Source organism: Lepidochelys olivacea (genome assembly GCF_965140295.1).
Source record: "Lepidochelys olivacea isolate rLepOli2 genome assembly, chromosome: 14".
In the NCBI taxonomy this organism is placed as follows: Eukaryota; Metazoa; Chordata; order Testudines; family Cheloniidae; genus Lepidochelys; species Lepidochelys olivacea.
Window position 1 is genome coordinate 23,639,290 of NC_140424.1, and position 12,161 is coordinate 23,651,450.

At 44.8% G+C, this 12,161-nt stretch overlaps 1 protein-coding gene across 3 annotated transcripts in view; it reads left to right on the forward strand.

Moving 5' to 3' along the window:
- Positions 1-1,133: 1,133 nt before the first annotated feature.
- Positions 1,134-12,161, forward strand: part of MYH10 (myosin heavy chain 10) — a 143,465-nt gene continuing 132,437 nt past the window's right edge. For all 3 annotated transcript variants that reach the window (XM_084647505.1, XM_084647506.1, XM_084647507.1), the window contains exons 1-2: positions 1,134-1,222; positions 4,813-5,186. In XM_084647505.1, coding sequence (XP_084503631.1) covers positions 4,842-5,186 — 345 coding nt within the window. In that variant the 5' untranslated portion in view covers positions 1,134-1,222; positions 4,813-4,841. The remainder of the gene's footprint in view (positions 1,223-4,812; positions 5,187-12,161) is intronic.

Here is a 12,161-nt window from a genome sequence, read left to right on the forward strand (position 1 = left end):
AGTGGGCGGGGATAAGCGGTGCTGCATGCCGTTCCCTGCGGGGCAGGGAGGAATTGGGGGTGTTCCCTGCAGAGGGCGGGGATAAGCGGTGTTGCATGCCGTTCCCTGCGGGGCAGGGAGGGATTGGGGATGTTCCCTGCAGTGGGCGGGGATAAGCGGTGTTGCATGCCGTTCCCTGCGGGGCAGGGAGGAATTGGGGGTGTTCCCTGCAGAGGGCGGGGATACGCGGTGTTGCATGCCGTTCCCTGCGGGGCAGGGAGGGATTGGAGATGTTCCCTGCAGAGGGCGGGGATAAGCGGTGTTGCATGCCGTTCCCTGCGGGGCAGGGAGGGATTGGGGATGTTCCCTGCAGTGGGCGGGGATAAGCGGTGTTGCATGCCGTTCCCTGCGGGGCAGGGAGGGATTGGGGATGTTCCCTGCAGTGGGCGGGGATAAGCGGTGTTGCATGCCGTTCCCTGCGGGGCAGGGAGGGATTGGGGATGTTCCCTGCAGTGGGCGGGGATAAGCGGTGTTGCATGCCGTTCCCTGCGGGGCAGGGAGGAATTGGGGGTGTTCCCTGCAGAGGGCGGGGATACGCGGTGTTGCATGCCGTTCCCTGCGGGACAGGGAGGAATTGGGGATGTTCCCTGCAGAGGGCGGGGATACGCGGTGTTGCACGCCGTTCCCTGCAGGGGGCGGGGATGGGGGTTTTCTAATGGCCCCCCCGTAGACAGACAGCGCTCAGCCCTTTGCCCCAGCCCAAGGTAGCAGGAGCGTTCCCAGCCTCAGGCATTGCAATCCCTCTCACGTGCCACCCCACACTGCTCTCAAGCTTTCTGACCAGCGCACCCTACCCTGCTGGCGCGGCCTAGGTGGGATCTCTACGGCCCACCGATGTGGCAGATAGGAACGAAGCCCACCATTGGGTGTGGAGTTTTGCCTTGATAGGCAGGTAGAACAGTGGGGAGGGGCCAGGGAGGAGGCGGGTGTTGGATGGTAGCTTGTGGAGGTTGCTATGGCCCTGACCGGAGATGGGTTGCGAAGCGAGCCAATGGCCGTAAGTGCTTCCTTTGATGGGCATGAGAGACAGCCAATGGATGATGCTGTAGAGCGGGTGGGCGGGCCTTGTCCCGGGGGTTAGCGGGAGGGGGTCGCGCGGTGGCGCTAAAGGAGCCCCGAGAAGGGGGTAGAGCGGGGAGTGTGCCGAGGAGCCGTGGGCTCCGGGGATACGGAGCGTCTGCAGGTGAGGGGCCATGCCGGGGGGCTTCCGCTAGCTGGGCCGGGGGGGGTCGGTCTGCCCGCCCGCCCCCTCATTGTCCGGGGCTTGGCGGGGTAGGCGAGGGGGGTGCGGCCCTTGTGTCTGTGGGCCCCCCCAGTGGGCGAGGCGGGGTGCAGCCCCGATCTACGCGGGGCATAGGGGACGGGGGTGTGTGCAGCCCCCCCCGGCTCTGGCGCAGGGTGGGTGCGGGGGGCGTGCAGCCCCCCTCCAGCCCCGCTCTGTGGCGGGTGCGCCCCCACCCGGCTCTTTCCCGCCTGCGGGGCGGGCGTGCAGCGGAGTCTGGGCTCGCTGTGGGGAGGGGGCGGCAGGGCGAGGGGCGGGGGTGGCACGCGAGACAAAGACCCTGCCGGCTCGTTGCAGCCCGCTTTGGCCGGCGGGGAGCTGCCTTGGGCTACAGCCGCCCTCTTCGCCGACCCCTGCCTGGGGGGCTGCACCCCCGTGCGGGTGTCTCTTCTCCCCACCCGCCCGGCTCCCCCTCCTGAGCCTCTGCGCTGAGGCTCCTGTCTGTATCGATCACACAAAGGTGGCCATTTTCTCCATCTCCTCCCTTCTGCAGCCTTGCCTAGTGGCTTGCCAGCCTGCCGGAGGCAGGGGGGGGAGTCGCTGCTGAAAGGAGAGGGCTGCGGTGGTGGCAGGGTCTGATTTGTGGCTGAGGAGGCCCCTTTGGGGTGGGGTGGGGGCGAGATGCTTGCGTTGTGATGCACCAGTGGGTCTGAGCGTGTCTTAGATCATGTTCCGCTCTCTTTTTTGGGGGTGGGGTATGGATGGAGGGTGGGGGGAAGCGGCCAGTGCGCCTTAGTGCTGTTAAATGGGATCCAAATACTAAGGGATTGGCAAGATGCAATGCTGTGAACATGCGAGGCCATAGAGTGGGTGGAGTGTTTTGTCCGCAACCCCAAAGAAAATGGTCCAAGTCTAGAGCTTGCTCTTTTGTCCTTTAGTGTCCGGGCTAGTTTAAAAACTGCAGCCTGCTGCCTTATCACTTCATTCTGAAGCCATTGTTTGATTAAAGCTTAAATCAGAGAAGTAGCTTGAACTATAAAACTAACTCTTGCTGGCTTTAGCATTATATTTATGAAAAATAACGTACCTCTAAGTAGTGAAATGAGGCTATTCTTACAAATTCCTGTCCTTGGAAATGCCAAGGCTGCACTGAATGATGCCACTCCCCACCTCTGCTGGTGCTTGTTGCTCTGTTATTAACCTTTTGTTTAGAACTGTTATATGCGTGGGATTAAGTACTAGCATCTTCACTGTGAGAGCTGGAGTTCTACATGGTGAAATGTGATGATTATGAATGTGGATTTTAATTTATCTTCCCCCTAAATAATACTGTCGAGCAAAAAGCCCTCATTAAGGCAAAGCACAATACTGTATATCTGGCTTCCATAGGGGTATCCTTGTTGTGGCAACCTGGACTTGTCCTGAGTAAGTGGGTCACATCTGCGTGTTGAGGACAGAAAATGAAAAATGACCATTAATGGTCTGTACTCTTAATATTTAATACACTGATTTGATTCTTAGTATGAACTAGTACATATACTCTTTGGGAGTAAATCTAATGCTTCAACTTCTAGCCCTTAATTTTACTAATAAACAATCTTTATTTATATTAATTTGACTAGGTAATAGAGTTCCAAAACCACTTAAGTTTTCACTAAAAAACAAGCATGTGCAACTGATACTTTGTTCAGATTATAAATGATAAATTTTTATGGAAGGCAATTTGCCAGTCAGACTTCTTGACAGCAAGAGAGATTGCCTCACCCTGTAGGTAGGGAAGGTAGGTTTTATAGTACGAAGATATCGGCAGCATCAAGTCATAATCTAGAATTAGAAAGATGAATATCTTTCTGGATTTGAACGGAAGGCTCTGCAAGTAACTAGGACTCTGAATGGTTTAGTAACTTGTTATTCCTAGCTGAGGTAAAGAATCAGATGGAACTCCTACAGTCATTTGGGGTCACCTCTAACTCTTCTTTTCTTCTCCATGGATTTTTCTCCCAGAAACTTCTTCCAATAAATGCAACTGTTGATGTAGTCAGTTCTTGATCTGATGATGCAGAATTAAGCCATTCTGTAGTAAATGAAGCAGATTGCTTCACAGCCCTCTGGTGGATTGAATGACCTCATGCTTACTTTGCATTAGTTGTGTTGAACAATTTATCAAACTGACATGCTGTAGATGTAGACATTAGTATTGTACTTAAGTACTTAATTGAATGCTCACTTGAGGATGGATGAGTTGCAAGACTTCCATGTGACCGCATACTATAGTAAGCTTCAAACACATGATTTTGCAAATTTTTAGATTGCCAAACTGCAGATTTCAAAATGGATTAATGCTCTAAATGTTTGGAAAACGGTTCTAAATTTACTATTAAATAGTTCTGATGAATAAAACAAGATATATAGTGACCCAAATGCTTAGTATATAGTGAGAATTCAGATTTCTCTTTTTTTTTTTTTCCCTTAAAAAAAGGATAGGGAAAAGCCGTTAGGCCCAACCTCACTGCTCTCAAGTGCTTAAAGATAACCAAACTGTACATTTTGGGAGTTCTTAAGCAAATAGATGCAACTGTCCTTGCGGCTGTTGGTCACATTTACTAGTCTAATGGATGAGAGATGGGTACAAATGAAATATTTGAGACATTTTGGTATTTTGTCTTAATTGTATGAGAATTGATTAAGAAATTGATTAAATTTTTATTACATTTGATACTTACACAGATTTTATGATACAAGGTGTTTGTTGGAAACATTTAAAACATAATAGCACCTACTGTTTGCAGCTGGAATTGATGGAAAGTAAAGCCATGATAAATCTGATCTGCTTTCAGAAAGAATACAAGCCATGGCTATATGATGTGTAAAAATCCAAAACATATAAAATTCTTATCTCTCAAGGAAAATTCTCTTTGTAATCAGTATTTTTAGTCTAACTTATTTGATCTCACTGCCAGTTTTGTTTGGATGACTTAATGAGAACCAGCTATGCACTGCACAGAACAAATAAAGGGGTGCTTTCTTTTGACTACTATTTCAGTACTCTTTACAGTACTTCCTGGCAAACCTATATTAAATCTGGTGTTTCCTTTATACTGTACTCTTGTTTTTGCACAGCAGTGTACATCATAGGGGTGTTGTGGAGACAAATACATTAAAGAATGTAAAGTGTTTTCAGGTCTACTGGTGAAAAATATTATACAACAACTAGGTATTATCATCATCCTTGCTTTGCAGTGTTGGTATGTACAGTAAAAGATCTCTGCACTATTCCCATTCTATATAAATGAGTGTCCCTCTACTGCTCTGTATTTGAATGTGATTTTTAACTTTGTATACAGCAGTACTTTTAGACCGGGTATGACCTTGTTTAAACTACCAACTTAATAAGTAGCATCAGGATTCTTTATAGAGGTAGCATCCCTAGTAGGTATCCAACTTAATATGCCGATTAGCCACTTTTTATGTGTTAAATGGTTCAGCTATGAAGTGATCGCAAACTGTATACCGTACCAGTGACTGACCTACCTTTTTCTCCATCTAACAAGGCGAATGCTAGTGGACACCTCTGTTTACAATGGCGCAGAGGTCTGGACAGGAAGATCCAGAGAGGTATCTCTTTGTGGATAGGGCTGTAATCTACAACCCTGCTACCCAGGCTGACTGGACTGCTAAAAAACTGGTATGGATTCCTTCAGAGCGCCATGGCTTTGAGGCAGCCAGCATCAAGGAGGAAAGAGGAGATGAAGTGTTGGTTGAACTGGCAGAGAATGGAAAGAAAGCAATGGTCAACAAAGATGATATTCAGAAGATGAATCCCCCCAAGTTCTCTAAAGTGGAAGATATGGCGGAATTAACCTGCTTAAATGAAGCATCTGTATTGCATAATTTGAAGGACCGATACTACTCTGGACTCATCTATGTAAGTATTGGCCATTAAATTCTCCTCTATGGGAAATTAATATGGTTGCTAATTTAGACCGAATTGACTGCTTCATTTGTTAAAAAAATGAAAAGGAGGAGGTGGTGAGTATAGACTTTGGATTGGATTTTGATAACCTAAAGCGTAAACTCTTTCCTGTCTGAGTACAGAATGCTTGGGACAGGGACATTATGTATTGGTTAGTGTCCCAAGTGCTACCGTAGTACAAAGAAATTTTTGTGTAAATTTTTTTTAATTTGTATACAATAATTAAAATACTGCTGCAAGCATTAGCTAGCTATAACTAAGGACCACTTAAAGATAGAATGGCAAATGGCCATCTTGGTGTTTAGCTCATACTATCTAGTTAAAGCATTTGCCTTGGACGTGCTTAACTGACAAGTGAACAGCATCAATTGGCTAGTTTGAACTGACTTGAAAATTTTTATAATCTAACCTCAACAAATTGCCATTGTTTAATATAGTACATGAATGAGCAGAACTTGCTTTAACTTGGCTAACTGTACATTTAAGAAGATAATAAGAGGTTATCATATCTTTAAATAATATAGTTGGAAAGTGATGGGAATGCATAATTTCTTTTTTTGTATCAACTTAGTGAGCCAGGAAAGAATGTATTCTGTGCTTAAAATAAACCAATAAGATAAAGTTCTCTTCTCAATGGCTTGGAAATAGAAAATGAAACATCTAACTTATCACCATCTTCCTCTGGAATTAGAAATTGCAAAGCTATTGATGCCTCTTGAGGAAATAAAACATCAGGGTCAATGTTGAATGAAGGTCTGTGGCAGTACAGTAAGAGTGGCTCCTTGCCATATCTCTTCACTTGGCAAATCAATTACATAGTTGCTTGCTGAGTCAGAGTATCATCAACATCTACAGCTAGGTTCTTTGTCTTAAAAGAAATGGTAACATCTGCCTAAATATTTGACTTAGTACGGTAAACATTTGTTCCAAAGAATTAAATTCAATCTCCAAGTTCTCTGGTGTACATAGAGTAGGTTAGCTATAGGACAGATCGTTTACCCAGTTAATATGAATGCTTAAAGAGGAGTTTTTTTTCCTCAGTCAAGCCATTGCTAAGATGTAGATTTATCTAGTGGCTAACTCACACTATTTACTTATATTCATTTATAAACTGTCTATACTGAACACTAGTGATGTTTTTAGTGAAAGAAAGACCCTTAAGAAAAATAGGAGCTCAGTGAAACTTACTTTTGGAATGCCTCACATTAGCTTAAAGAAAAGGAGTACTTGTGGCACCTTAGAGACTAACATTTTATTTGAGCATAAGCTTTTGTGAGCTACAGCTCACTTCATTGGATGCATTCAGTGGAAAATACAGTGGGGAGATTTATATACATAGAGAACATGAAACAATGGGTGTTACCATATACACTGTAACCAGAATGATCGCTTAAGGTGAGCTATTACCAGCGGGGGGGAGGGGGAACCTTTTGTAGTGATAATCAAGGTGGGCCATTTCCAGCAGTTGACAAGAACGTCTGGGGAACAGTGGGAGTGGGGGGGATAAACATGGGGAAATAGTTTTACTTTGTGTAATGACCCATCTACTCCCAGTCTCTATTCAAGCCTAAATTAATTGTATCCAGTTTGCAAATTAATTCCAATACAGCAGTCTCTCGTTGGAGTCTGTTTTTGAAGTTTTTTTTGTTGAAGTATTGCCACTTCTGTAATCGAGTGACCAGAGAGATTGAAGTGTTCTCCGACTGGTTTTTGAATGTTATAATTCTTGACGTCTGATTTGTGTCCATTTATTCTTTTACGTAGAGACTGTCCAGTTTGACCAATGTACATGGCAGAGGGGCATTGCTGGCACATGATGGCATATATCACATTGGTAGATGTGTAGGTGAATGAGCCTCTGATAGTGTGGCTGATGTGATTAGGCCCTATGATGGTGTCCCCTGAATAGATATGTGGACACAGTTGACAATGGGCTTTGTTGCAAGGATAGGTTCCTGGGTTAGTGTTTTTGTTGTGTGGTATGTGGTTGCTGGTGAGTATTTGCTTCAGGTTGCGGGGGCTGTCTGTAAGCAAGGACTGGCCTGTCTCCCAAGATCTGTGAGAGTGAGGATTGCCTTTCAGGATAGGTTGTAGATCCTTGATGATGCGTTGGAGAGGTTTTAGTTGGGGGCTGAAGGTGATGGCTAGTGGCATTCTGTTGTTTTCTTTGTTGGGCCTGTCCTGTAGTAGGTGACTTCTGGGTACTCTTCTGGCTCTGTCAGTCTGTTTCTTCACTTCAGCAGGTGGGTATTGTGGTTGTAAGAATGCTTGATAGAGATCTTGTAGGTGTTTGTCTCTGTCTGAGGGGTTGGAGCAAATGCAGTTGTATTGCAGAGCTTGGCTGTAGACAATGGATGGTGTGGTCTGGATGAAAGCTGGAGGCATGTAGGTAGGAATAGCAGTCAGTAGGTTTCCGGTATAGGGTGGTGTTTGTGTGACCATCGCTTATTAGCACCATAGTGTCCAGGAAGTGGATCTCTTGTGTGGACTGGTCCAGGCTGAGGTTGGTGGTGGAATAGAAATTGTTGAAATCATGGTGGAATTCCTCAAGGGCTTCTTTTCCATGGGTCCAGATGATGAAGATGTCATCAATGTAGCACAAGTAGAGTAGGGGCATTAGGGGACGAGAGCTGAGGAAGCATTGTTCTAAGTCATCCATAAAAATGTTGACATACTGTGGGGCCATGCAAGTACCCATAGCAGTGCCGCTGATTTGAAGGTTCACATTGTCCCCAAATGTGAAATATTTATGGGTGAGGACAAAGTTCAGCCACCAGGTTTGCCATGACATTATCGGGGATACTGTTCCTGACGGCTTGTAGTCCATCTTCATGTGGAATGTTGGTGTAGAGCTTATAACTAAAATTAATTAGATTATTAGGATGAAATAAAACTGAGCGTAGACAAGTTTGAGGTAACTAAATGCTTAGTTTATGTATTGTCTGTCCACAGTATCACTTACATGTCAAAGCAAACCCAAGTGTGAGTACTCAGACAGCAAATATAGATATGAGCTGCTTATGAGGATAAAGCTGAGAACCTGTCACTTTCCTGTTTTAATGTTGCAGTGATGTGAAACACTCTAATTTGTACACTAAATTAGAAATAACACTTCCCTATGTAAACCCAATTATTAAATGAAATCATATGTAATTTGTATGTAGTTGCTATAGCTGTGCTTAAGCTACATCCAAAAAAGGTGCTTTCTTGTCTTCATTTAGTAATCTAACCTAACCATTGATGCTGACTCTAAAACTGGTGTGATATTCCCAGGGTACAGCCTGGACTGTTGAACAGTGGTGTCCCCTTAACTCTCTAGCCTGGGGTGCTTTTTACACTGCTTTGCTGTGAACAGCCACCACTCCGGTCCTGCTCATACACAGGAACTAGCATCTAAAATTACTCCCAGCTAAATAAATAAATGCTCTCCCAGCCACTCATGAATTGTGTATGGGGTGACACCTGCAAATTCTTAGTCCCAGCCTGGACCCCTGAAATGCGTGTCTTTGTACTGCACAGTACTCTCCTGGATAGTTGAAGCTCATAGTAAGTCCATCATTTCAACAAAGGAAAATGATTTATGCACCAACCTTGCTGTCTCAGGTGGAGTTTCCCAAACACTTCAGTCTGAACACACACTGGATTACATAAAACAACAAAATAAGCTTATTAACTACAGAAAGATAGATTTTTAAGTGAATCTGAGTGATAAGGCATAAAAGTTAGAATTGGTTACAAAAGAAATAAAAAGATAAAAATGCAAGCTAATTCCTAAACTTTAACAAGCTAATAAGATTTAAAGCAAGTATCTTTTACCACAAGTTGTACTAGTTCACAGGCTGGATTTCCTTTCAGTCAGGGGCTGCCCCACCCCACAGTTCAGAGTCCTTCAGGTGTTTGATGTCATGAGCAGAGAGATGGAAGGAGAAGAGGTGAAGTCAGCTGTCTTGCTCCCTCTTTACAACGTAATTCTTACGCTAGAAACATCCTTGCTGAGTCATGGTGACGCATAGTCTGTTGTGGACATAAGGTTTAAAATGTTCCTGTGATGCAATGTAAATTTTGTTTACACCTTCCTATTGGTGAAAAATGGCTGCATAAGCTGGTGATTGCTCTTTAATACTGGTTGGGGTGCTACTGTGTCTTTGGAGCAGGTCTAAACCAGTTTTTCAGACACAAAGTTGAGACACACGTGTTCTAAGTAGTGATACATAGTATAATAACTTCTCCGACCGTGTTGCTACACACATTTTACCAGGACAATAATATTCAGCAGATTTGAGTTTTCAAATGATATTTCACAAGGCATACTTGATTTACAAGAGTATGATAAATTTTATAAGTGGTGACCATAATACTATAGCTAGGGCCTTACCAAATTCACAGCCATGAAAAATGAGTGTCTGACCATGAAATCTGGTCTCCCGCTGTGAAATCTGGACTTTTGTTTACTTTTATCCACTACTATATAGATTTCACAGAGGAGAGCAGCATTTCTCAAACTGGGAGTCCTGACCCAAAAAGGAGTTGCAGGGGTCACAAGGTTATTTTAAGGGGGTCACAGTATTGCCACCTTTACTTTTGTGCTGCCGCCTTCAGAGCGAGGTGGCTGCTGACTGAGGACCCAGCTCTAGGCTGCTGCATACAGAAGTAAGGGTGGCAATACCATACCAAGCCATCCTTACTTATGTGCTGCTGCTGGCAGCGGCTCTGCCTTCAGAGCTGGGCTCCCAGTCAGCAGCTGCCACTCTTCAGCTGCTCAGCTCTGAAGGCAGCACTGCCACCAGCAGCAGTGCAGAAGTAAGGGTAGCAGCACCGCTCCCCCAGTAACCTTGTGACCCCCCCCTCCCCCCAAGTCCTTTTTGGGTCAGGACCCCTACAGTTACAACACCTAAAATTTCAGATAGGTGAAAATCATGAAATTTACATTTTTTTAAAAGCCTAGGACTGTGAAATTGACCAGACTGGAACATGAATTTGGTAGGGCCCTAACCATAGACTGTCACAACTGGACTGTGCTATCAAGATTTTAGGAGCCACCTGCTAATTCTTGAAATTGCATCAGCATCTAACTTCTTTCAGTTTGGAGAGAAGAGCTGGGATCAAGATGATACTGCAGTTTCATAGGGGTGGACTGAAGGCCTGAGTTCAGAAGGGAGCCTTGCTTGAGGGATGCTCTGCTTGGCCAACAGCAGTATTTTTGTTTTAATCTCTTATCTGAAGTAGATTGAGTCAAACATAAGTGTGCTTGCTCGAGCAGTGAGTATTTACTGGAATATTGGCATAAACAGGAGCAAATGCTGGTGGTGGAGAGGAGGAGCTCAAGAACTGTACCGAGTAGATACAGCTCTGGTGTAGAGGAAGAGCCAAACACCAGTTGGTCAGATCAGCTGGCTATCAAAGATCAGAGGCATGCCAAGAAGACCCAAGATGCATCCATAGTTATGGAGGAGAAGGGGCTACTCTGAGCTCAAGATGAATGTTCTTTTTGTGGTCAAATTGGCCAGTTTCAAAAACTAGACTTCATGTCATACTTCATACAAGTGCATTAGATGTGTCTGTCATTTTAAACAAACTCGTCAGCATGTAATTTATGGATACCCTCACAGGAAGTAGGGGATGAAGAGCTGTCAACTGGAGTAGGTACATATAACTACCTCATTCCATTTTGCTTTCTTTGTAGGAAGTTGTACAGAGAGTCTGGGCCTTTGCTATTAAGTAATAGTTTGACAAGAGTAGCTGCTTAGGGGAGCCAAGATGTTGTGTGAAAGGTTAAGACTTTGAAAAGTGGCCACTAGTCATTGTTAAAGGTTTTCTCTTCCTCAGTGGACCGTCTTCTAGAATGTGGAGAATACAGTATGGGTTGATAGAGCACTTTTATCTTTGTATCCTCCTTAAAAACTGAGGAGAGAATGTAAAAAGCATGCCTATGGAGGGGGAGAGGAGCTGCTCTCAAGAGAACAAGGAATTCTGATAGTTTCACTTGGGAAAAGGGAATTGCTTTCAAGGATATAAGATGAGCTGCTTTTGCTCTGAGGCCTGACCTATGTTAGTTATGCTGGCGTAGCTAAGTATGTTAGGAGTGGGGGGAGGAATTGAGAGGCAGCCTCGCAGCTAAGAATGGAGCAGCAGGAGCTGGGGGTCCCTGGACCTGATCTGCTGACTGGCAAGCTCCTGCACTCCTCCCCCTGACCTCCTGCTTTTAAAGACGTTGCTTGACTACAGATCTTCCTTTGGTATTCCATACTTCCACTTCTGAGGATAAATAACTTTGTCATCTTCTCCCAGACTTGATACCAGCTGTGCAGTTTTTTGGGGCATTTGCTTAAACTGTGGGTATAGCTGAAACTCTAATATAGTCAGATATGTTAACTAACTCCAACTCCTCAAGAGCTGGATTTCTATTCTCCGACTTCCCCGTCCATGAAAGTACCACTACTAAATCCTAGGAATCAAATCCTCTTCTTCCACCTTATCCCACCTAGCCGTGAGTACAGCCTTCTAGGAATCTGGTCCATCTGGCTATTTTTTTAAGCTTTATCCTCGGGTAAGAACAGGTTTTGGGCTTCCCTTACAGCCAAATGTAAGTACTTGGCCTAGGGAGACCAGGTCTCCCATTTTATAGTAACTTTTTTCTTTTCTGTTTGGTGGGGTTAACCTCTTCCTCACCTGTACTTAGGTGATGGACTTTCCCCACTTTTTTTTTTCTTCTTTTCCAGGAACTCTGCTGCATTTCCTTACCCAGCGAACTGCTCTCAGTGATCCTTTGGTGTGGTCTTCTATGGTGCTGCACCATGGAGACCTCTCAAAGGCCCTTAGCCCCCTTTCAGCGTTTGCTAACAACGTGGTTCTGCAGCTTTAGATCAAATGTATTGACTGTCACTCTTGCATCCTCATTGGTGCAGATAGTTGATCTTGTGCCTGTCC